General features: G+C 40.4%; 1 protein-coding gene across 4 annotated transcripts in view; it reads right to left on the reverse strand.

The window, feature by feature from the left end:
* Fmn1 (formin 1) overlaps window positions 1-26,938 on the reverse strand; it is a 343,529-nt gene extending 316,591 nt beyond the window's left edge. The window contains exons 1-2 of one of the 4 annotated variants that reach the window (XM_035446230.1): window positions 26,803-26,934; window positions 24,056-26,027 (exon numbers count right to left, since the gene is read on the reverse strand). In XM_035446230.1, coding sequence (XP_035302121.1) covers window positions 24,056-25,910 — 1,855 coding nt within the window. In that variant the 5' untranslated portion in view covers window positions 25,911-26,027; window positions 26,803-26,934. Of the gene's footprint in view, window positions 1-24,055; window positions 26,036-26,802 lie in introns of those variants that run through there. The other 3 variants (XM_027422271.2, XM_035446231.1, XM_027422272.2) reach the window with 3 other exon arrangements.
* Window positions 26,939-27,167: the final 229 nt, after the last annotated feature.

Here is a 27,167-nt window from a genome sequence, read left to right on the forward strand (position 1 = left end):
CAAACTATTTTAGCCATATATCTTTACTTGCAAGTGTTCGTTGCAACGAGTTATTGGTTTGCTTTGAGGCCTCTGGTTTCTGCTACATTATCGATGCTGGTCCCTCACTGGGGACCCTCTTGGACATCCTGTTGTTGCCCTGTGTAGTGAATATCCTGAAGCTTTGGGTCTGCAAGACCAGTCCCTTCACGGAATCCAGCAGATCACAGGAGGGTGGATGATAGGTTGGATCAACTCATAACCCTTGTTGTGGGCCTGGGTAGCTGCAGGGTTGGTCAGCCCACTAGCTCTCCTTTTCCTCACTACCAGCTTGAGCTCTTCAGCATTGCCTTGGCGAGTTCACCCTTTGCAGTGATGAGCAAAGGGCAGGACCAGTTTTCCTGCTTTCCCATTCTCAGGGTCAGCTCTCCCACACCTACACTTTCAGTGCTGCTCTACTGTGTTGCCCAAGTGTGATGTAGGGGCCACTCTCCTCGGTGCTACAGCTGATGAGGGGCAGGGACAGAGAACTCACAGCTTGAGACACAACCACAAGGCAGAGAGGGATAACCGGGAATAATGAGGGTTTTTTAAATTTCAAAGCTCACTCCCACTGAAATACCTCCTCCAACAAGGCCAAACCTCCTAATCCTTCCCAAACAGTTTCACCAACTGGGGACCAAATATTCAAATATATGAGCCTATAAAGGATAATCTCATTTAAACCACCACATTCCACTCCCTTATTCACATCATAGAACAAACTACATTTAGTACAACTTCAACAGTCCCCAACAGTTTAAAATGTCAAAGTCCAAAGGGTTCTGGGATTCAAAATATCCTCCTAATTAAATTAAATTAAGTTCTTAGTAATATCTGATACGAATATATAGTCTATGCTCAATTTATGTAATTGTCTCAAAACTGTATTTTTACAAATGGTTTATTTCAGCTATGTTTCAGGCAAAGTTTATACATTTCATGTGGTTCCTATAATTCTTAAATTCCTTTTGTATGCAAGAGCAATTTGTGTTCTCTTTAACCTGTCTCTTGCTTAACTAGTTAAGTAAATGTAGCAGAGACCCACCTTCTGGACTGGGACAGTTTGGGTCTAAATGCTCCTCTAAAGTCAATGCATTAAAAGGTTTGGTCCCACAATTTTTAAAGAACAAAAATCATTGATGAAGAAAAATGGGGGGGTTATTAAATCTTACTCTTTGAACCACTAGAAAGATTCCTTTTCTTGTATTTGGTGTGGCAGGTGAACTCAATGATAGACTTCCTCTGCCTCACACTCAAGGATGGAGGCTGACTCAAGGAAAAGCACTAGGGGACTGAGCTATGTCTCCCCTTCTACCTGCCATTCCTCTGCTCCCTCCCAGGGGTGTGGATACTGGAATGTTCTTCTGTGATTATCCCTAACTCTTATCTCAGAGGTTGCTTATAAGGACCTCCAGCTGTCACATTACACCCTACCCAGGCAAGCACAGGCTAAAGACCCCCAGTTGCTACACTACACACTACCCAGGCAAGCATGGGCTTCACTAGAAACCATACACAGGAATTTTATCTTCCTTTTAATATGGTTGGAGAAAGCCAAAAAAAAAAAAAAAAGTTTGGTCCCGAGACTGGTGCTGCTGGGAGGTAAAAGGGCCTCTAAGATGAATCAGGATGGCTTCCGGGCTTTGGAGGCAGCTGAAGGGGATGATGAGTTTCTTGTTATCTCCTCACTCTTCTTTGCTTCCTGACCATGAGATAATCAGTTACATGCTTCCTACCATTGCCAATTGTCACCACTAAAATCAATCAACCAAATGTGCTGTGATTAGGTGTGCCACCACTGCCAGGCCAAGATCGTTTTATCTATTTTAAAGCAATTAAAAACTATGTCCTTTATAATAATTGTATTTCTCATATGGCTCACTAAGCCATATACCTGACACCCAGTTAGTTCTTGATGACATCAAGTCAGTTTATATGGCCAATCCAAGAGGAGAAAGGCATCAAGTTTGTCAAGAACCAGGCTGCTCTCTGCTGTGAAAGCCACTCTTAGCAACCCAGGTCCCAGCAGACCTGGACTCCAGCTGACATCAGTAAGCATAATTCCCCAGGAGGCAGGTGGCACCCTCACTGTTCCTGATAGCTGAGGAAAAGCAAACAAGATGTCTTGGAAGGGAATGGGATATAATGGATGAAAGTTAACAGTGGCCAGAATGAGCCAATGGGAGACTTCTTGAGGATAAATTCTAACTCTGAAAACCTAAAAGCACAGGAGATTTTTAAGTCACTAAATTATAGATGGTAGATTGATGCAAGAAAATGATTTGACCAGCTGACCTTCCCAATAATAAAAATATAAGTATACAACTGAGCTTTTGTTGTATTCAAACAAAGAAATTCAAAGAATTTCAGAAATTCAAAGAAAATTCAGAATCCAAACCTAAAACCAAAGCTAGACTGCACAAAACTTTCCCTGCAGAGCATCTAATTTCTGAAAACAGTGTGTTGGGCAAGACACAGACCCTTAGAGTAAAGTGTAATCCTATACAAGAAGGTTTGCAAAGGCAAGATGCTAAAACAAGTGGTAAATCATCATGTCTCCCAATCATTCAGTCTTCTGAATCTTGTTTTTAAAATACATGGGAGAAAAGAAGAGTTGGGCTCCAGCAGTAAACCAATTAACAATAAATGGATTCTTCCCGTCTCTTTCCCCAGTGATTTGGAGAATGGAAGAGAAAGACTAGACATGCTAGCTAGCAAGTGTAGGAGGAATATAATGGGGAGTGCTGGAGTAAAATTTTGACAACATTAAAAAATAACTCCTGGCTGTAATCTTTGAGTAATGCCAGGACATCAATCAAAAACTTAATTAAAGCCATTCAATGGTGTAAAGTTAATATTTGTTGAATAGTACTTAAATACTACTAGCAGATAAAAATTGTTTTGCTATTAGTATATTTTAATGTTTTAAGTTGGCAAGAGTAGAATGAATGTATTCTCAGTAAAGCAGCATTCTGTTCAGAAGTAATGGTTATTCTGTGTCTACTAATTCTAAGTGTAAAACTCTTGTTTAGTTTAGAACAATTAGATAAGGTCTTCTCGTCTATTATAAGAAAGCCCATGGCAGGAACTATTCTTTAACTTATGAACTTATAGTGACAACAGACATTATTTGACCATAAGCAACTATATGCAGTTCAGTGGAGATTTACCTAGGCAGACCATTTGAAACAAATATACATGGTGAATGACACTCCGGATTTTGACAAAAATAAAGCCTTGATATTTTCTTTATGTATGCTTCTGTTTGATGTACTTGAGAACATTTTGAGCTTTGGTTAAGTCTGACCTTCAATCTACTTCTTCAATCGTTATTCAGATATTTTAGCCAGGCCTCACTATGGTCTCCCTCCAACATTCATGGTTTATTAACCCCTTTGTATGCTGGAAGCAACCAGTTTCTACATGTGAAGATCTTCTCAGCACCAAATCCTTGTCACCACCACTTAGAAGGGAGTCTGCTTCGTCTCAAATGCTGTCTGAAATGTTCACTGTCTGCTGGTTACAGGCTGGAAGTGCAGACAAGAAAAAGAAAGCATGGCTCTAGACTAGAGCAATGCAATTTATTGATTCCATCCCCTTGAACCTATACACTGATTTTTTTGAGTACTTTCAGTCAACTCTGGCAACCCATTTGCTATGCATTCTCTTAGAAAAGAGTGGCAGAGAAACTATTGTAGAAATCAGAAGCATAACTCTTATCTTTGCTGACACATCCAATTTATGACTGCCTTGAATATCCAATCAAAATTAAGTTCTTTGAAAACAAATCCTCAGGGTTAACAGCTTCCACAAAATCAACAGGAACAGTGCACTGTGGCAGCAGGTGAAGCAGAAATGTTGCCAGGAGTTGTTCCTATTAGTACACCCCGATGGTACGATTGACTGATACTGAGATGACCATCTACGGACTCTTCTTAAGAACTCCATGAAGTACGTTTTGTTATTATTAACAGAGAGAAAAGTGAAACTAAACAGGCTTTCTATAGCGTGTGTTACATCACAGCAGCAGAATTTCAGTTTGCTTCATTCTGTGATGCTTCCTTCACCCACCATCCAATCAAGCATGGAAAAACCAAACAGTTTAAGCAACTACAACTTTTTAAATTTAAGTAGAGGGCAACACATTAAGTTAATGAAAGATAGAAACACATATAGAAGGCAGTTAGTGAAGGAGATTCTTAGGAACCTTTCAGAATGACCATCAGTATCTTAATCAAATATTACAATCTCAAAAGTAACAAATGAGCCAGAATAAAGGACAGAAAACCCATTTATTTCTTAAACTCACCCTCCAGGCATCAGTTCACTGTGGAAGATGAGCACAGTCTGAGTGAACACTCTGTTATTAAAATTAGAGAATTCAGAGGCTCATAACTGGATGAGCCTCAAAGAGTCACTGTCCTCCGAGATTCATTATAAGCTTCGCATTTGACAATTGGCAAGAAGTCCAGGAATATTGCAAATGGTATTTCAATGACTATGTATTATACTTAGAATTTAAGTGTAGGTAATGGGTTAAGTACTGAAAAAAACATTGTTTTCAAAATTTTGCCTCTTAATTCACATTGAATAAAAGTTTGAATGATATACTGTGAAAGTTGCTCATCCTATTGGGAGTAGGTTCTGATAGTGATTAATTCCTGATAATAATATTAAGGACATTAAAAAAATTCTTTCAGGGCTGGAAAGATGGTTCAGAGCTTAACAGCACTGGCTGCTCTTCCTAAGGGCCTGGGTTTGATTCCCAGTACCCACATGGCAGCTCCCAACACCTTCTTCTGGCCTCCTGGGGCACTGGACACACAATGTTACACAGACACACATTTAGGCTCAATACTCATACATATTTAAAATATTAAAAAAATTGTTTATAGAGGCAACTTAAGCTCCAAAGCAAATACTCAGACACCTATTGTAGTACAAACTCAAAGTCACTGAAGATCTACATATATTTTAAGTTACCTATAAACTGATGGTAGGAGCATCCTATAGAGAAAGGAGAACATCAAAACATATCCTGTCACTCAAAATCACATGTAGAACCTTGGTTTTCATTCTCTTTGACACGAAGGGACTAGCTTAGGAATCCCCTCAAAAATATTTTATAATTACTAAAATGGACAATTATCACCAGTTAAACCATATGTGGAGCATGGAAAACTGTCATTGGCTTTAAAAAGAAACTAGAAAATTTTGAAATTCATTGAGGGTATGCGCTTCCAAGGACTTATTCCTGAGGGTGAACTTTGATTGTTTTTTAAAAAATGCCATCATATTTTATCTCTCAGGAAAAAAAATACTCATCTCATTTTTTTAGGATTAAAAATAAGCCCAATGTTATGACCAGACAGTAATACTTTTGAAAGAGAAGCACCAAATGACAAAGACCTATTTTGTCTCTCTATACCATGTTCTGCCAATGAGAAAAAAGAAGTTTTTTTTCTGACCCACTTTAATTAATTAGGGTGTGGGGACCACATTTAAATGCATGATGCACTGTGCATGGTGATAAATTAGGAGCCCTTCACAAATAGAACTAATCTTGTAATGACATTAGGAGATATATTGAAAAAGAAAACAAGTACTCATAAAAGAGCATCTGTGTTTTCAGGCCTCATGTGATGTTATAGAAAAGCTACTTGGAACTGGTGAGTCTTCTTTTTCAATCAAAGCTACCCAGGAGGCTGAGAGACAGCTTTGTTGGTAAGGTGTCAGCCATACAAGCACGAGAATCTGAGTTTGGAGCCACAAAACTCACACAAAGGACCAACTTTGATGGTTCATGCCTTTAATACTATCAAAAGGGAGAGGTAGAAACAGGCAGATCCTTAGGTTTGCCAGTAATTCAGTAAACTCCAGGTTTAACAAGTGAGCCTCGCCTCAAAAAGTAAGGTAGAGAGCAATAGAAAAGACATGAAAATTGATCTCTGGCATGTACATACATATGCATGCTCTCGTACACACACACACACACACACACACACACACACACACACACCACACACACACACACACGCACACACAATGGCTTGTTCATGCTCATGATCTTATACAACCTGGGATAACCTGCCTTGGGAGTGGTGCTGTACACAGCTGGCTGGCTCCTTCTACTTCAATTAGCAATCAAGACATATATGGCCACTGGCCAGTCTGATGCAGGCAATTCTTCAATTGAGACTTCTCTCAGGTAACACTAGGCTATGTCATTTGACAGTTAAAGCTAACTGTGGGGGTTTGGGGATAGATACAAATTGTGCTTCTGGTAGCTGAGAAAATATGTTGGGCTTCCAAAGATGTAAACCTGCAGAGAATATCTACTTAACTTTGGGTCTTCATGGCACAGACTTCAGAAATAACAAGGATAATTGAAAAGTGATTGCTATTTTTGAATTTGCCACCTGCAGTCATGGTAATGATTCCATATACCATTTCATTTGATATTCATAACTCTGAAATTATTAGCTTTTTGTTATAAAAGTAGGTTGTAAAAAGATCATATATTGCTCAATGACACGTAACCAGTATTGTCAGAGTTTGTTAGACATTCTGATTTCAAACAGAGGTTTAGTGGTATAGTAGTGAGCCTGCCGCCTTTCAAGATGGGATGTCTTCCTCAACCCAGATCAACTGAACAACTGTGTAGATTTATGGCTTGCTTAGCCAACACAGGGGGAAGTGACCAGAGAGCAAGTGACTCTTCAGAAGGCAGACCTCTTTCTCCTAAAGAAAAAACAGTCCAAAGGTCATAAAAAAAAATACAGGGACTAGACTGAACAGATTGTGTGGCCATGAGTCTGGCACAGTTTCCCAAAAAAGGCTGTTTGTGAGTCCAGTCATACATCTTCACATGATTCTTCAAGACATTTTTTTCTTAAAGACATTAGGGAGATGGCAACACAATGGCAGGACTGTTGCTTGTAAAAGAGGAGCTGCAGATGTGAGGCTGTGATTATGATGCTTTAATGCTTTTAGTAGATGAAATCCAATAGTTCAAACACATCTGCTAATAACATAAAACTGATTATAAACACTATATACTAGCATGCTAATGTGTACTTGAATCCAGTTTGGAATAGTAGCGTCTTGGACTGTAGGGCAGCTGTTGGCACTTGGCAGGCATCCATAACCACTTGAAGACATCTGTATTGAGGCCAGAATGGCTACTATTATGATCACATAAAAAATTATCACCACAGCAGCAAATGACAGACAGGAAAATGTTCAGCATGACTTTACCTCTTCCCATATAAAAGCAACATGCAAGAATTATCAGTGACATAATAAAAATAAGAAACATTTATACTCACAAGTGTACAAGTTCCTAAATCTGATGAGACATGTAACAGTTACTCAAAATAATTACACATAGCTAAGTGGGAACTCAATTATTTGCTGAGTATAGCTCTTTATTATTTCCCTAATAAATTATTTGGGTGTAGAAGATTTTCAATTCATTTCACATAGCTGTATGAGTGTAATTTATGCTGTTATCTTGGCCTCTATTCAAATGATGAAGTACAAACATCTCAATCCCAACCCCCATACTTTTGACTCAGTAGGTCTATGGGATGCAGCCTAACAAACAGCATTTTAAGCACTTTCTGGCTTGTGGTCAATAATGCTGCTGGCCAATGGCCACACTGTAATAAGCACCACTCTCAGCCATGCTGACTCTCCCATGAGTTAGCATATCCTATGATCACATCCCCTCTGACATCGGTGATCACTTATGCACAACACATGGATACCTTCACTCAGCAATTACTAACCTAGAAGTTATATAACATAGCCTATCAGACATGTCCAACATTTTTACATTGGGATATGACATTGTCATTACAAAGTTAATGCCCAAGAACCACAAATACAAGTAATAAAAAGAAGTCATAATAATAAGATTATATGTTTTAAGTAAGTTTATAATTTTGTGTTGGGCCACATTCATAGCCATCTTGGGGTGAGAGTAGTTTAATAGGTTGGAAATGTCTACGAGCTATGTCAAACAGTAATACAATGTGCACACAGATACAGAGGTGAGTAATGGCACAATCTTTGCTTCCATAGAGTTCAAAGTATAGATAGATAAACAAATAATTATGATGGTGTCTGATAAACATTATGTATACATTTCCACAAGAACAGAAGTTTTATAATGGAGAAGACAGCAAGAATTTAAAAGAATGCATTATACTGAAATAACTTTAGATTTATAGAAAAGTTTTAAACACAGGGGCTTCTCTATTCCCTTTTCACAGTTTTCTAACACATGCAAAGTTTGCAGCTTTATGTGACCAAGGTTAAGAACAGGAAAAGAAAATGTGAACAAAAGCTTCAATACTTTTCAAATGAGTGATCTAAATGTTTTTGGAGAAGTATGTGTTAAACACTAAGCAAGCTCTTCAATACACATGCAGGTGTGTGTGTGTGTGTGTGTGTGTGTGTGTGTGTGTGTGTGTGTCTGTCTGTCTGTCTGTCTGTCTGTCTGTCTGTCTGTCTATGTGGTTATGATTTATAGATAAAGATGTAGAATTGTTACCAATATTCTAGCTAAAGGTAGATCCACAATTTGATCCAAAATGTTTATCTCTAGCATATGGTCACACAAAAATATTATGATTAGTATGGTCCAGAAATGGAGGCAACCTATTACAGTTACTTCAGGGAAAGTTGTGGGACAAGACTTTGAATGAAGAAGCAGAAGACAATACCAGAAAGGAAATGATAAGTCCTAGGCTATGGAAGCTCACTGTGTTAGGGAGTACTTTAAGATCTCAAGATTCCTATGTACATGCCCAAAATAACTCCCTCTTCTTCAGTGAGGGCAGAAGCTATGTACACAGTGGCCCACCATATCCTCTGTGATTGAGTTATGTGGTGTAGCAAAACTAAAGGAATTTTGCAGGTGTAATTGAAGGTCCTTGGGGCTCTCACACCTCCATTTCTTTTTTTTCTGTTTTTTATATTTAAAATATTATTTTTCATTTTACATACCAACCCCAGTTCCCCTTCCTCCCCTTCTCCTGCCCCCTGTCTACCCCCTTTTTCCTACCGCATTCATTCCTAATAGGGGGTAAGGTGTTCCTTGGGGAGTCAACAAAGTCTGGCATGCAAAGCTGAGGCAGGACCAAACCCCTCCTCCTGTACCAAGGCTGAGCAAGGTATCCCACCATAGGGAATGGGCTCCAAAAAGCCAGTTCATGCCCTTGGGATGGGTCCTAGTGCCACTACCAGGGGCCTCCCAACAGATCAAGTCACATAACAATCACCCACATTCAGAGGGTCTAGTTCAGTTCCATGCAGGTTTCTCAGCTGTCAGTTCATAGTACTCGAGCTCCCACTAGCTCAAGACAGCTGTCTCTGTGGTTTTCCTCATCATGCTCTTGACCGCCCTTATTGATATGATCCCTCCTCCCTCTCTTCAGCTGAACTCCAGGAGCTCAAACCAGTACTCGGCTATGGGTCACTGAATCTCCTTCCATCAGTTACTGGTTGTAGGTTCTACAACGACAATTAGGGTAGTCACTAATCTGATTATAGGGGATGGCCAGTACTCATATTGCTAGGAATCTTAGCAGGGATCATTCTTGTGGCTTCCTGGGGATTTCTCTAGCACCAGGCTTCTCCCTAACCCCATAATGGCTCCCTCTATCAAGATATCGCTTTCATTGCTCTCCTCATCCACCCCTCTCCCACCTGAGTCTTCTTGGTACCTCATGTTCCCATCCCCTAGCCCCTTCCCCATTTCTTAACACCCTCAAGCTTTCAGGCCATTGTCTAGGTCCATCCATTCCTTTCCTGTCTTCTCTTCAGCTTCTGCTCTTGGAATTCTTTTAAAAAATCTTGCTTTGCTAGGTGATAACAGGAATTGTACAGGAAGATCAGTGTGACGTCTTAGAGTGAGTTTTGCTGGTAGCTTTTGGAAGTCAGTCACATGGCCTCAGCTTGTGGCTTCATGGAAGTACATCTTCTAGCACAATGTTTTCATACAGAAGGTGCTCATATATAATTAGGGCATGAGGCACTCATCGAATGAGCTTTGCAGACAACCCTGGATCATAGCCAAGGGCACCAACAGGCACCTGCCCAGCCTTCTAGTTCCTGGACATGGGTCATAAAGCATAGCTCATGCAAGGTGAAGTGCAAAGGTGCCAGCTTTTGATCATGCATAATGCAACACAGTTAATCTGTGACCAGCAGAGCACAAGAAACATTAAAAGCCTCTTGTTTCTATGTTGTTTGATCGCTTGACTACCCCTGGCTTTGACAATAAAGTTAAGTTTCATTATAAAATTTAAGATCTGTCCAGATAAAGTTGTCACACAAAACAAGGCTTCACTTTGAGTACTCTTTTCATTCAATTGCATTCTCACATTCGGAGGGCCCTTGGCTTCTTAGACCCTTTCAGGGGTAAGTTGTTGTAAGTTGGTTGCACAGTAACAGTGTCTAATACCAATGATAATCACATAATATGGCATAAAGCAGTTTAATTCTGTTTAACATAGGGCAAATGGAAAAACACTGTCCTCATTGTCAGTTTGCAGAAAAGATGTTACATCATCCATCCATCCATCTATTCATTCACTATTTAATGAAACACTTAAGTACAACCAATGTTCCAGATACTCAAATCGATTATAAACACACACACACACACACACACACACACACACACACACACACACACCAGTGCTAACTTTGAGGAATTTTTTTTTTAAAAAAAGAAACATTAGCTTCAATTCCACTGCGTTCTAACAGCAGCCAAGCAAGTTCTTGGTGGTAATGGGACACCAGGGACAGAACAGAGGCAAACCAATCCTCCTCTCCTTGTGGGAGTCAGCGAAAGAAATTTCCAGCTATGTTTCTGAACACTCCAAAGGGCAATGTGCCATCCCTCATAGTCACTGTCTAGACAAATTAAAGCCACTCAATCACAGTTTCAAACTGCCCTCACTCTTGTGTCATCCCAGAAGTTATGGCAGGCCATCACATTTATGGTGACGTCAGTCAACTGCCTGGTCACTGGGAGTTGGAAAATATCAGCACATGTTGACCCACTATTAAGGGAATGCAAATGATAAACCCAAAGAGTCTGATGAGGCTTCTAACAGATACAGCATGAGGACTTTTAAAATAAGATGTGTGTTATTATGAAGTGGCACAGGCAAGTGAAGGCTGAAACCTATCACCTTGACAAAATAATACAGAAATCAGGAGGAATTGGACAGAAGATAGTTGTAGAAATTGAGAATGCTTTCAAGAGAGAAAATATGGTCCATATATAATTAGTAGGAAGAAAAAGAGCTTTTGTTTCTCTTGATTTTTGCTATCTCATAACTTAACTTACAATGACATTAGTAATTGAATATTCGATTTTAGTTCCTTTTCAATTTAATTAAAAATTTACACCAGAATTAATTAAAAAGAGTACTATGACCCATTTTAAACCAGGCCTTATGAAAATACATTAGGGACATCATATATAAGTAATCCTTTTCCTTAAAATATTTTGATTTGGTAGAAAATCCAATATTTAGTCTGTACAAAGGAGACAAAGTTATCATGTAAACCAACACCTTAAAAAACAGAGGCAAGCCAACTATGGCTGCTATCATGCCTGAAAGACCAGTATTCAGGAATCTGAGACAGGAGGAATAGGCCGGGTTGTTTCAAAAACAAAATGATACAACACATAATAACATGATGCAGAACTAGAAACAAATGTAGCCGATTTTGTCCAGAGCCAAGAAACCATTTCACAGAGTAACTGGTTCTAAGCTACTATTTGCATCATTTTATCGCTAGAGACCATCAACAAATGATGGGCTATTAAAGTCCCTTCTAGCCATGTAGACTGACAGTAACCTGTAGTTATAATAAAGGTAACATTTCCTGGTGATTTATAATGATACTATGTCATCAGTTCACAAGAGAACACTCTGGACTTAATATTGTTCCTTCTAACAAATGCAGTTAGGAAGATATTAAGGTGCAAACAAAACTGCCTATACCCATCATCGGGGTTGGGCTCCCCCTATAGACATATAATCTCTCCTGAATCCTTCTAGAAACAATGGGGACCCAGGGATGCAATACGCAACCTCACTGGCACTGACTGTTCTCTTGCATTCTGGTTGCTTAAGGTGCCTCTTGTTGCTAACGAAACTGGCACGAGGTACTTCTCCAATCGAAGCTGCCAGATGGACTGCTCAAGGCACAGCTTCCTACATATCCTACTTCTCCTTAGTAAAAGATAAAATTTAGTTCACCCCTCTGTATTATGCCTGTCACACTGCTTTAATAGCTCCCTGTGTAGAGAGAGACCTTGTATCCATATGAGTACATTCTGCTACACAGTTTGATCTTCAGTATCTCTTAGAAATTTTAGAAGCATTACTTTTTAAATGTTAACCCTATCTTTTGTTTTCTCTTCCTAGGATGCAGACAGGAGCTTCCTAGGAGCCCAGGGGCTAGAAGACCTGGGGAACATGAGTCATATTGCTTTCAGACTTATCTTCCCCAGTGAAGGGGGTGGTCTCCAGCATGTCTCCAACCCTCCCTTCTTTCAGATGTGCTGCGCCTTGGGATATTCCTCTGTGGATTCAAGGACTAAACTCTTGATGGGCCCAACCTTCTAATTACGCAGACATGCCCAGACAGCTCTGAATTCTAGGGAGAATGGAAGGGAGACCCAAGCTGCACATGTTATTTACTTTCCATAACTCCTCTGGGATAGTCTGGAAGCCCGTGGCTTCAGTAGCTTACCAGACAATTTGGCAGCTCTTCCTCTAAACAGGAAAATCAGATGCAGAACATTAACTTAAGTATACAATGGGGAAAAAAAGGTATCAGGGCTTAGGAAGAAAAAGGTGAAATTTGGATGATATAAGTTACTGTCTTAGGAACACAATTGTTATAAGACTTTAGGCATGGGAATTGCAAGGCTTTAAGCCTGGTTCACTTGCTAGCTTGACAGCAGATCTGTTCTCCCCACTGATGACTGGATCCACCCTTTGGGGGCCTGCTGTTGTATTCAATCGCATTGCTCTTTCTTGGGGTGCTACCATTTCTGTCATGGAATCTCAGCTTATTTCTTAACAGGAAGTGTTCTGCTGGTTTTATAACTTGCATACCGCAAGCTGCCGGGCTTCTGACAACAAACGTCATGCCTCCATTCTTTCCAAACTCCCTTCTCCACAGATTCAGAGGCAGTTTTCCTAGGGGCAGGGAATGTCTGCCCAGATACTTGACCCGAACTTCTCTCACAGTACTCTTCTCATTGTTCAATGATCCTTTCTATTACCAACTGTCCTACGAGAACCCTACAAACCCATCTGCAACTTCTACATGTCTGAGTTCTAATTCTGACCTAGTATTCCAACCCCTTTTCTGTAAAGCTCTGGGCCCCATGGAAAGAATCAGGTTTGAAACACTGTGAACAATTATAAGGATGAAAATAACTCAGAGACCTCTCTGTGGGATAGAGAAACTCCACAATACACTATAACATGAGGCTGCATTGCCAGGCCATGCAGAGGAACTTCAGGCTGATGGCATGCCTGAGCTTCACATTCTAGGAGCCACTCGATATGGTTTGACTTCTGTCTATGAATTACTCAGCTGGGTGTGTTCATTTAGGCCTACAATCCCAGCACAAGAGAATGCTAAGTTTGGAGCCAGGTTGATCTACATAGTAAGATTCTATTTTTTTAAAGGTAATTATTTAATATAACTGGGCAGAAAGCAAGTGAAATCAGTCAAACAAAAATGCTATTGGATAATAACAGTTACCAAGAGAAAGAAGGTTGGCCCATAGTGGTAGCTAATGTTTTCACTATTCTAAAAAAAGCACCCCCACTCAGAGAATTCATCAGGAATGGGATATAATCTTCAATACTCAATATTCAGCTTCATCAATTAGATAAAATGCTTGACATTCAATTATAGGCTCAAAAATGTGAGGTGTTTTGTGTTGCTGGTTTGGGTTATTTATTTGTTTTCAGACAGGATCTTGCTATATAGCTCTAGCTGGCCTGGAACTCACTATGTAGACCAGGCTGGCCTACAGATAACAGTGATCTTCCTGCCTCTACTTCTCAGGTGCTGGGATTAAGAGCACATGCCACCATGACAGGTTCAAAGTATGAGTCTTTAGATGTCTCCATAAATGACAATGTGGAAGAATGGTTATGTTTATGTGTATGTGTCTGCACATGTATGTGTGTGTACACATATATACACACATACATATGTACATACACGCACATATATAAATGCACAGCAACTCTAATAAAGGAAAACATTTCATTGGGGCTGGCTTATAGTTTCAGAGGTTTAGTCCATTATCTGTCCCGCGCTAACCGTCTCACCAGCAAAAACGACACGGGGACACTCCTCAGGATCCTTCTGCAGTAAAGCTTTAATGCTACTTGAGAGGGAGAGCATCAGCTTACAGAGCGGAGACTCTGAACACCCAAAAACCCCTCCTTATATAGGCTGGCAACCGTCGCCTCAGACTGTTACTTTTTGACTGGCTGAAGCCCGTTGGACCATATGACGTTAGCTGATCGGACCATATGACGTCACGGGAGTGGCAGAGACTAAGGGCTGGAAAGTTACAAAGTTACCTATTGCGCATGCGCACAGCTTGTAACGGCTCCTAACAATTATCATCATGGTGGGAAACATGGCAGCCTGCAGGCAGACATGCTGCTAGAGAGGTACCTGATAGTTCTACATCTGGATCAGCAGGAAGAGAGAGTGTGAGTCATTGGGCCTGGCTTGAGCTTCTGAACCCTCAAAACTCAACAGCAGTGACACACTTCCCCCAACAAGGCCATACCTACTCTAACAAGGCCACATGTCCTAATCCTTTCAAATAGTGCCATTCCCTAGAGCCTATGGGGGCGACTTTCATTCTATCCATCACAACCCATTTATTTTTTTCTTTTTGATTTTTAAGTAGCCTTTACTTTAAAAAACTACTCTCGTGTTTATTCTTTTTAGATTTATTAAATATGTATGCAGTGTTCTGAATGAATGTATGTCCGTATGCCAGAAGAGAGCACCAAATCTCATACTGATGGTTGTGAGCCACCATGTGGGAATTGAACTCAGAACTTCTGAAAGAGCAGCTAGTGCTCTTAACTTCTGAGCCATTTCTCCAGTACCAACAGCTTTTACTTTTAACCTTAATTCTAATTCTGATATTTCTATTATCTTCGGAATTATTTAGATGGCTTTGCAAGACTTCCATCTTGTTTGGCCTCTTGTGCTCTGAACCCAAGAATAGAAAAAACACAAATGAATCACCATTTATTAGAAGGTGTTATCCTCACAGCATAACACAACCACAGTTCAGGAAAGACATTCATGACCACAAAGTTAGTTTGAGATTTTTAAACACTGGATCTTGGCCAAGAACCTCTGAAGCATATCCTTTTTTTTTCAAAACCAAAAGTGAATGAGGGAAATGCCATCATTTATTGTGTATGGAAATCAACCTATTAAAACAAATTGTTCATATACTGATCAGCTATTCTTAATTCAAGATAACTGGGTAAGACAGATTTAATTTTTGTTCTTAAAAAAAAAAGAAAAAAAAGCATATACAACAATACCAATCATTGTTGAGAACATAAGCTTTGGTTTTCTAAAATAACAGATAATTTCATTTTGAATCTAAAGGAAATGCCATCATTTATTGTGTATGGAAATCAACCTATTAAAACAAATTGTTCATATACTGATCAGCTATTCTTAATTCAAGATAACTGGGTAAGACAGATTTAATTTTTGTTCTTAAAAAAAAAGAAAAAAAAGCATATACAACAATACCAATCATTGTTGAGAACATAAGCTTTGGTTTTCTAAAATAACAGATAATTTAATTTTGAATCTGTGGACCAAAAACTACAGGAGAAGGTCTTCTAACTCATTTTTTTTTCTATGTGTGAACTCTTAACAATGAAAGAGACACTCAACCCGAGTCAATATAGAGCTATAAAATATGAAAAGGAAAGGAAACACTACAGTAGTCACTTACTACCAAGACGACCCTTGTTCAGTAACAAAACATATGCCACGCCTCACTCCCCCATCTCTGTATTAATTCTGTAGTCATCTAAATACCATTCTGTCTTTCCACATCTATTCACTGATAAATTAGGTGAAAACTTTAGTTATAATTTCTATTTCACCTTCAACCACCTAATCCCAGCTGTTATACCACCTGATTACAAGCAGATCATTCTACTGAAATGGCTTCCTCTAAGGCAACTATAAGCAAGTCTTTTCTTCGTCTTCATGCTGCAGGCAGTTCACCTGCCTCATCAAGCCTCCCACTCTTCATCTTTCCATGGCTGGGCCCTGTAGGGTAGACCTTGCAGTTTGTAACCAACAGCCTTCTGGTTTCCTTGCACTTGGTCTTTTGTTTAGTTACTTCAGAAAGTCAGGTCTGGCTATCTACTGCTCCTGCTACACCACAGTTCTCTCCTTTTGGTCCCTTCTTCAGGCTCTAGGGACAACTTGTTTCCCCTCCTGGCCTCTAACCTGGGCATGGAGGTGTCTGTTCCCTGTTGAAATCCTGTTGAATCCAAGAGCCCCTCTGGAATGCTTTTTTGGTTACGTTTTGGATTTTGTTCTATTCTCATCAATTGTGCCACCAAATATAACTCACTTTAGGGCATTGCTTTCATGGTTCTCCAGATACTTAACTCTTTTTTTTTTTGACAAATGCTATATTCCTAGTGCTGAGTTTCCTGCTTCATCAGAAAGCACAGGGAAAAAAGTGTGCTTCCACTATAATCCTACCCTCTACACATCACAAATACGACACCCAATAAGGCATATTTCTTTGTGGTTTTTCTTAAAGAAATAAGATTACAATTTCTAGAAGAAACACAGGGGATACCCTTCAAGAATCTGGATTACCTACGGACTTGTAAAATAGAACAGCAAAGGTACAGGCTCTAACTCTAAGTATCAACAGATGGGACTATATGAGGATAAAGTTTCTGTACAGCAACAAAACCACCAGCAGAGCAAGTAGGCAGGCCATGGAATGGGAGAGAAGCCTTCACTAGCTACACTTAAGTGGGGATTAAATACCTAGAATTCACAAAGAATTGCAGAAATTAAACACCAAGGAAACAAAAAAAATAGGCAGATGATCTGAATAGACACTTATCAAAGGAAGCAGAAATGACCAACTAATGTTTTTAAAGTATTTCATATCCCTAGTCATTGGGGGAATACAAATTAGAACTACTTTTAAAATAACAACTCACTCCAGTCAGAATGACTATCATCCATAAACTTGATAACAAATGGAAAAAAAGAAACCCTTATTCACTGTTAGTGGGGGAGTAAAGACAGCCATTGTGGAAATCAGTTTTAAGATTTCTCAAAAATTAAAAACAGAACTAACCATATGATATTTAAGATTGCTTGCCCTTCCACTATAATGAGATTGATGACTACCTTAAATGCCATCCTAGAGCCTTCATCCTGTAGCTGACAGAAGCAGAAGCAGAGATCCACAGCCAAGCACAGAGCCGAACTCCTAAGATCCAGTTGGAGAGAGGGAGGAGTGAAGAGCAAAGGGAAACCTACAGAAACAGCTGACCTGAGCAAGTGGGAGCTCACAGACCCCAGTCAGACATCCGGGGAACCAGCATAGGACCAAACCAGGCCCCCTGAATGAGGGTGTCAGTTAGGAGGCCTGGGCAGTCTATGGGGCCTCTGCCGGTGGAACCACTATTTATCCCTAGTGCACAAATACACTTTGGGAGCCCATTCCCTATGGAGGGATACACGGGGAGAGCCTAGGCCCTGCCCCAAATGATATGACAGACTTTGATGATCTCTCATGGAAGGCCTCACCCTCCCTGGGGAGTGGATGGGGGAGGTTGGTGGGGGGGAGGGAGGGAGGGGAGGACAGGAGGGAGAAGGAACTGGGATTGGTATGCAAAATAAGATTGTTTCTAATTTAAATAAATAAAAAAGGGGAAAAACTACCATATGGCCCATTTCTCTTACTCTGAGAATATATCCAGAGAACACTATACACTACCATAGAGAAGCTCATGTTTATTGGTGCTTTATTCACTACGGCAAAGAGTGAATCAGTCTAAAAGAGTAACAGAGCTCACCTCTTTAATCTCAGCACTAGAGAGGTATATAAGGAAGAAACAAAGTGTCTCAGGTGAGATTAAGTTTCCAGTCACAGGGAAGACAAGATCTCTATATCAGCCTTGGTAGAGATAAGAGTTACTGGCTAGCTGCTTTACTTTTATGATCTTCAGCTTGAACCCCAATATCTGTCTCTGAGTTTTCATTATTCTTGCTACAATGGATAAACAGGAATGTATAAAAAGCAAGGCCACACAATCTTAAAAAGAAAAGAAACATGTTTTCCCTCCTGTGCAGAATCCAGCCAATAAGATATGTGTATACATAAACATATGAAGATGTGGGTACAGAATAGTACTTCAAAAAGAGAAAAGACTAGACATTAGGGGATGAAGAGAGACTGAATGCAGGCAATGCATACTAGTTATAAAATAGGATCTAAAGCTAATAGTTTTTGCAGTTCTAATGCTGTCATGGATTTTTTTTTCATTTTTCGTGGTGGATAAGTACATAAAATATATTAGATATGGAAAATATCAAAACACAGTATGAAGCTCTTTCAGTATGAAGATTGCCTTTCAAATGTCCACTTTAACTGTATAGAAGTTCCTTAAGATGTATAGTTTGGGAGTCTGGCTAATTTTGGTGTGTGAATTCTCCACCCCCCATTTGTAAAATGATGTGTAAAATAAATTACAAAATACTTTTAAAAGAAAAAATAAATTTAAATAAGTATAGTTGGCATTAGAGAAAACAGCTCAGTAATTAAGACAGCTTGCTGAGTATGCATGGGACCCTGAGTTCAAATCCCAAGAACCCACATGAAAAGCTGTTTGGCTACATTTGTGCCTATAGCCCCAGCACTATGGTGGTCAGAGACAGGAGTTTTGCTGAGGCTTGCTGGCTGCCAGCCTGGCTCTCCAGATTCAGTGAGAAATCCGGTCTCAAGCAAATAGGGTGGAAAGTTACAGAACAGAACAGATAGTATTTTTTGGCTCTGCATGGGCAGGGACATGGGCATGGGCATGGGCACAGGCACACACCTACACACACAAAAAAGAATATATGGTTAAAACAGTTCTTCCAAAATTATGAAAGTGACATGTACCCCACATCTAGGGAAACAGTGTTAAAATATGCACAGGAGAAAAGTGTATGCTCCCAGATACCCAGTTCTTACATTATTGTTTTGTAGCCCATTACCTACTTGCAACTGTCTTGCCCTTTGAATGTTAATAATCTGATCAATCCTTCTTGACACCTGTTTCTGTGATAGTCAAACATATGCCAAATACACATGTTTATACATGTAAATAAGTGATGGTGGTTTTTACAAGAAACAGGAAAATTCTGCATATTATTTTGTAACTTGTTAGAAATCTATATAGATAGCTTCATAATGTTACAGAAGGAAAATGTGTTATAATTTATTTAAACATGGGTCCATTGATAGACATTCAGCTTTTTTTCTAGATGTTTTTGAAAGTATAAGAATTGCTACAGAGCCATCAGGATGCTTAGCAGGTAAAGTGCCTGCCATGAAATTCCTGATGTCGGCTGGGCATTGGTGGCGCACACCTTTGATCCCAGCACTCGGGAGGCAGAGCCAGGTAGATCTCTGTGAGTTCAAGGCCAGCCTGGTCTCCAGGATAGGCTCCAAAGCTACACAGAGAAACCCTGTCTCGAAAAACAAAAAAACAAAACAAACAAAAAAAAAGAAATTCCTGATGACCTAAAGTCAAACCCTGGAGCCCACACACAGGTAGAAGCAGAGAACTAATACCACACAAGCAGCATTCTGACCCCCATGCCTGCACACCACCTCAGTCACATAAGGTACACAAATAACAGTCATAATAATGATAATAAAAATTTAAATTGCTGCAGTAAATGCCTGTATGTATGTAGTTGTACTGGCACTTACATTCATTTAAGCCAAGTTCTTAAAAGTAGGGTCACTAGGTCATGCCTACATATAATTTTAATGATGACCCTTTGGTATCTTCTGTTAATTCAACTATTATATTCTTTTTATATTTTAGATATAATAAGGTATACACAATTTCTGAAATCTTTCTACTCTCTTTATAATTATAGGTAACTTTGTATGTACTACATAATTTCTGAAGTTAGCTAAATACATTTTAAAATATCTATTAATATTTGGGACTTCCTTAAATTTCATCAAACCTCAACATTTATATGCAAAGAATTTATATATACATAAATATAATATAACATAATATTATGTAATCTAAACTCAGAGGGAAACCAAAGTTTTTACAGAAGAATTAGACACAATATACTCTTTTACATGAGCGCCTCCCAACTCTTAAATAAGCTGACATTAATTACATCTTTTGTGATTACATCTTGATTTTAAAATCAAGAAACTCTGTTTGAGACATGTGCCTTCATCACACCTCACTAACTCCAAAGACTAAGAACCATGTTTGTTGAACAACACTTGGAAGACTAGATATTCTCTCTCTCAGTGTGGTGAGACAACTGTTATGTGATGATTGTGTCATTAAAAGGCTTCATAAGGTATAAATGAAAACAGGAAACCCCCAAAGAATCCCAACGCTAAACCCCCAAAACAGTTAAGCATGTTGGCACAACTAAAAATTTCTCAAAGTTAAAGAAATATGTTTCTCAAAGACTTGGCAACATTCACCTCTATCATTAAAGTAGAATCCTGTAAAACCAGTATAAAGTGGTCAGTAGAGGGGTCCATGAGAAGAAAAATCTAGTGGCCAGTAGAGGGGCCCATGAGAAGAAAAATCTGGACACATTTCATATTTAGTATATACTTTGCTTGATCATATTTTCAACATGTAAGAAATTCTTGTGAACAGGGCATGGGATGAAAGTTAGAAAATTCATAAAGCCAATAGGAGATGGTTCAATGCCCTTTATGATACCTTTTTGTTATGTCCTGCTTGGCTGGTAATGGCACTGGATTTAAAAGATTGGTCTTGTAAGTTGTGGGTTTGTTTCACTTTCTACTCAGAATTAACTACTTGCCTGTAACTCTGGAGTCTTCCAACTAGAAACTGGACTTTGATAAAAAATAAATGAAAACAAAAAACCTGAAAATAATCCATACACTAAACCCCAAGGAGTTAATCTCTTACTTGAGTAATTAACGAGACCTTTCAATTATCTTGCTCTCATCACTGCAGTGAAAACCCTGGCTGTTATTTCCATAGGAAATACATGTCCACAGACCATAAACTGAATCTAGTTAATAGGTAACTTGGGGAAAAGGTGGGAGTTGGAGTCAGATGAAGGACCACTGTAGGTTGATGGTAAATGAGTTACCTCTGGACAGGAGCTTCTACTGTCTGAGGCCTCTACTAGGCAAGAGGAAATGTGAAAAACAAGACAGAAACAGCTAGATAGAGAAATTTTCTCCCTATCTGAGCTCACTGTGGGAGTAACTAAAAAGTGATAAGGACTCTGGCTAAAAAAGGGGAAGGTAAAGAAAAGGGACAAAAGAGTATACCATAGATCAAAGGTGCTATCTAGAACTCTTTCTCCTACAACCTCCTCAAGAAAGAGCCAGTAAGATAGAGTTGGAATGTCTTAGGACAAAGGCTAAGAGATTCTATCTAAGACAGATGATCTCGCTCTCATTATCCTACTCTCCTCCAGTTTTCCAGCTCCTTATATAAGGTTAGAGGCATAGGAAGTTTCTATGATCAAGGAATCTTGTGATTTCTATAATTGGCTCCTAAAAGTTCTACTTAAGATCTTAGTGGAAGGCTGGGTGGAAGTAAAAACAATACTCACAAATAATTGCACAGAGAAGCCACATGGAAAAAGGAACCATCCTTTCAACTTGTCCCTTATTGGGTTCAGTCAATTGCCAACAGAAACTGAATGTCTTTTCACATGCTTACAAACAACTAAGCTTAATCAAGGAAGGATGTGGCTTTTATAACACAAGGAACTGCAATAATGACAAGATAACCCTAAACTAAGGGGCAAAAGTCTTACAAAATAACAAATATATTCAATGCAGAGATTCTGGATAAGGAGTACATAGAACTGGAGAATCTGATGCAATTTCTAACTCTCAGTTTCTTTTCCTGTTACTGTCATCAGACACAAATGCAACTTAAAGGAGAAAGGTTCATTGTGGCTCAGAGTTCAGTATGGTTGGCAAGCCAAAGCAGCAAGAACTTGAAGCAGTTGGTGATACTGCATCCACAACCCACAAGCAGAGAGCAATGAATGAATGTATGCAGGTGCTGAGCACATTTTATTCATTTTATATGGTTCAGTATTCTCTGCCAAGGGAATGGTTATATTCCCACACCAATAAATATAATCAAGATACTATCCACAAACATGCCCAAAGGCCCATGTACCAGGTTAATTTAGACTGTAGGTTGACATCAACACTATTCATAACGGAACTTTTAGAGTTAAGGCAACAATTCCACAATCTGCTTCCTCCTCTAAATCCACTGAGCTCACTTGCCAAGTGATTCCAAGTTGCCAGCATCTGGACTGAGAAAGTATTTTCATTATTAGAGTTTTGCAGTGCACGATATGAATTTTAGAATTATATGACTTTCCTATTGAGACACAAAGTGATAAGTTTTACCAAACTAAGATCAACATATTGAATAAACAAGATGGAAAAAATTCAAGAGGAGCTGAAAGCTTTTGGCAACTCTTCTTTCCTAAATCAATATTTTTATCTCAAGATTTCATATGAGTTTTCTATAAATAAAATTCGATGCCCTCTAAGAGATCATATATTCTATTATAAGTTATTTTCTAACCACAACACTGACCATATGCTACTGAAGAACTCATCACCTGCACAATGGCATACAAAACTGTGAATGTTTAGCACACTGGCTTGAAAAATGTCAAGGATACAGGATTGGGCATCATGACTGAACACTCAAAATTATTTACATGTAGAAATTGAAATCACATCAAACATACTAGTCAGAGGATCTCATTAGTACCTTATGCATGAAAAAAATAGCATTGTTGCTCTAGTCACACCAGCAACCGCTAAATAAAGCACAGCTAACATTCGACAGATGCTTTGTGCTTGTTTGGGTGACTACATAGAAAAGAGAATAAAAGAAAACCTGAAGCAAGTTCCTCTTCCAAAAAAGAAAATTGTGTCTTGTTTTCAGAGCTAGGGTTTCACTAACAAGTACAGCTGGCCTTAAACTCTCCCTGTAGCGCTGTAGCCTCAAATCCTCTCTATAGCCAAGGCCAGCCTTACCTGGTGATGCCCTTTTCCCAGCCTTCTAACTGCTAGAACTATAGGCAAGGACCAGCACAACATGCACCCATATATCTTCATACTAGACTGAATGCTTCCTTTCTAATAACAAAAGTATTTTTGTAATAAGTCATGGCACTTACAAAAATACAGGAAGCAAAATAAAACCTAAGTAGCTACTGACATATGAGTAAAAACAGCATGCTTTTGTCTTGCTTAGAGACTCCACAGAATGACACCAATGGCATCACCAGCAGAATTTAGGTCAATGGGCCAATTACTCAATGCTGACATCAAAGGCAGAGACAAGTGGCTGCTTCTCTGCCTGTTCCTTCTTGAGTCTCGATGTAAAACAATCTCCGAGGGCAGCTTTATGTGCCACAAATAAATAAATAAACAATTCTCAAAAGCTCATACCAAGTATTGCTTCTACAAAAAATGCACTCTTAGTTCTCTGGGTCAACAGCATCTTTACCATTCCCACACCCCCTACACAAAACTCAGTTTTCTTATTACCAAGTTAATGAACAGTCCTTTGTTAAACAGCTAGTCTCTGCACAACAGAAGCGGACCAATTGTAGTTAAATCTCCCAAACATAGATCTAAACAGTTTAAACAGAGACTAACCTGGGGGTGGCTGGTGCTGGGGTGCAGCTGAGATCTTCTCTGGCCTCAAGCTTTTTTCTGAAGGTTCCTCAGATAGCAGCCAAGTTTGGCTTGCTCTGAGGGAAGTCGGGCTGCCTCCTTTGGTCTCCGTGACCTTCGTAGAAGATGATGGCTCCAAGGTGACAGCAGATGGGAACCCAGAGGAGACCCCGTTCTTCCTACTGGGGCACTCATTAAAAACAGCTTCTCCCTCACTAGGCAGTGGAGGGAGCGGGAGGATCCTGTGGTGCTGCTGAGGGCTGGGGCACCTTGGAGACAGAGGCGAGGGAACAGGTGACAGCCGTTTGTGTGCACTGGACTGAGGCGATGAATTATTAAATACCATGCTCAGAGCTGTTGGTGTTTGGGGGATTGGCTTCCTCTCATCGCATTTGGGTTGTGGGGAATCAGGACCTCCAGTGTGGGGCAGATCCAGAAGCAAGAATTTATGGCCACTCTGGGATAGCCCAGCCTTTCTTTGGCTTCCAGTTTGTGAGAAAGTGTGGGTGGCCCTTGTGTTGAGAGAGAAGCCTAGTGTTTTCCCTTCAGTGGCTTCATCTAACTTCTCACTCTCTATCACCTTCCGGAGAACCTTGTTCACAGCCCCCTCGTTGATAGCTGGTTCACTGGGAATGGAGGCTCTTTCTGTGGCCTGGGGTTGCAATGACTTGACCCCTTGCTGCTCCTCTCCCAGTCTCCTAGAACTTTGAGTCTCATCCTTAGCTCCCGGGAGGATGAGGAAGTCAGCTTTTGGGATAAACTCCGTTTGCGTCTCTGAGCAAAAGGCAACTCTCCCCTCACCGTCGGGATGAGCCCTGACTACTCTTTGAACTTCAGCAGACAACTCCTGGACCTTGGCCACCACTTTGGAAACAGGTTTCTTCCGGCAAGTCCTTTCCAATGACTTTGACTTCCGAGTCCCGACCCTCTCTGCCCCTGAGTGTTTCTCATGACTTTCAGGCAAACTGGGAGGCTCCCGCTCCCGAGGACTCTTGAGCTGCCTTCCTATGCCTGCATCTCCTACCTCGGTGGGGCTGCCGTTAGAGGATAGAGGTCCTTCAAGATCAGTGTCCTCTGAGGTCCTTCCAGAGCTCCCGAAGCCCAGGTCTGCATCCGGTGTCCTGAGGATGTTGGCAGGGCAGCTCTCTCTCCTCCTCCGTGGGGAAGAGGTAAGTGTTCCCTGGGGAACTAAGTTTCCTCTTTCTTCTAGGAGCCGAAGATTAGGTCTAACTCGGGAAGGAGGAAGGGAGCTACTGGAACAGACCTGATCCTTCCCCATCCCAGGAGCTGATGATTCCTGTTGGCCACGCCCTTTCCTCCTGGTTCTCTTCTGCCAGAGCTCCTCGGGGCTATCTCTCCTCCTGCCAGACCTCCGGGGCTTTTTGTTCCCTTGGGTGCTCCTCCTAATGAGCTCCCTGTTCCAGCTGCCAGCACTCTGGAAGCAGTCGTCCTCACGGGCAAGACTCACTGACAGCTCCTGCAACTTCCCTTCCTGGTTCCCCATTGAAATGCCCAGGATGTGGTCTGACCTCAGCAGACTGTCCAGAAGCCTCTCTCTCTCTGCTGTGAGCTTGTATAGCTCTGTCAGAATCTCTCTTGTGGGAATCTGCTTGAAAAATATGTCGCCGGGATGTTCGTTCGGCTGCTGGCTGAGGCTGGTGATGTCTGGCCCCTCCCGGACTTGGTAGCAGTTATGAAAAGCGTTATTGGATCTGTCTAGAGTTACAGCGCCCTTGTATGAAAACCCTCTGACTTCCCCCTTTGGAAGATAGAAGCTGATATAGCAGAGTTCAGTGATGGGGTTATGCAACTGGAGGGTGCAGTGAGTGCCTTCCATTATGCCTACCTAATTATTCATGCTGTGGAGATGCTGGTCTGTGGTCAGCTCCAGTGGGGAGGCATGTGATGGTGGCTAGAGCAGGCAGCTGACAGTCCTCTTTGGCAATGAGGCTGCCTGTTAGAGAGAAACACAGGAAGAAAGCAGCTTGTCTAACAGTGTACACATCACAGAGCAACATCAATCACAGTACACTTATTCCTCCTTTCTAGCCAGGAGCCTAATGGCAGCTTAAGCTCCTACCCACCTTGACCAGGAAGCTTTCCCATAGCTAAGTGATGAGAAAAGGGCTCTCACTTTAGTTCCAGGACAAGAGTCCACTTCTTCATTTGGGAACTCACCATGCTGCCTATAGCTAGTCTGTCTACTTTCTTCAGACCACACTTTCAGCTATTGAACTTTGCAGAAATTCTGGGAGAATAGGACTTTGAGAACCTTAGAAATGACCGTTGTTTTAGTGACTCATGTTTGGCATGTCATTTTCAAAGATGAGAAGCTTTTGTTATCATATAAAACATTCTTAAGATTCTCTTACATTGAAGCACAGTGTGAAGCAGCAGTATCAGACAAGATTCTGAAGAGAGATAAAGTTTCAGTCCTGCTTGACTGCTTAGCAGTGTTGTATGGAGAAGCTTTGTACAAAATATAGTTTGTAACTCTGGAGGCTTAATCAACTTTTGTTTTGTTTGTAACCATGACATTTCCTCCGTTTATATAGCAGAGATACACTAAGACCAGGACACAAAACACTTAGCCCCTGGACTGATATTCTCATAAAAGTTAATGGCCTTTCTATGAGGCCTTCTACCCTTGATTTCTTATTGTGTGGGAATCAAGATTCACTAGACTCAGTACAGGTTAGGTTAAGTTTATTCAGGGAGAATGTACTTACACAAGAGGCAGGTGACCGCCGCAGGTTCCAGCTCCAAGGATCCTCCCAGGCTGTTCTCTGTAACCCAAATGGAAGCAAGAGTGAGCTCTGGGGTCTGGAACCCCAGATCTAGTCCTCCCTCCATCATGTCCTCACCTGTGACCACGCCCATTTGGCATGGTCAGTGCTACAGGTGTGGGCGGGGTGGACATGTCACTACAATTTCTTTTTAAAAATAGTATCTCTATTCATTTTTGAGAATTTCAGATAACATTTTGATTATATTCACCTCCACTCCTCTCAGATCCACCCCCACTTTATGCCCTTTAAAAAAAATAACTTCCTGATCCCAATGTTTGCTTCTTATATACTCCTGTGTGTGAGGC

Source organism: Cricetulus griseus, chromosome 6 (assembly GCF_003668045.3).
Source record: "Cricetulus griseus strain 17A/GY chromosome 6, alternate assembly CriGri-PICRH-1.0, whole genome shotgun sequence".
NCBI lineage: Eukaryota > Metazoa > Chordata > Mammalia > Rodentia > Cricetidae > Cricetulus > Cricetulus griseus.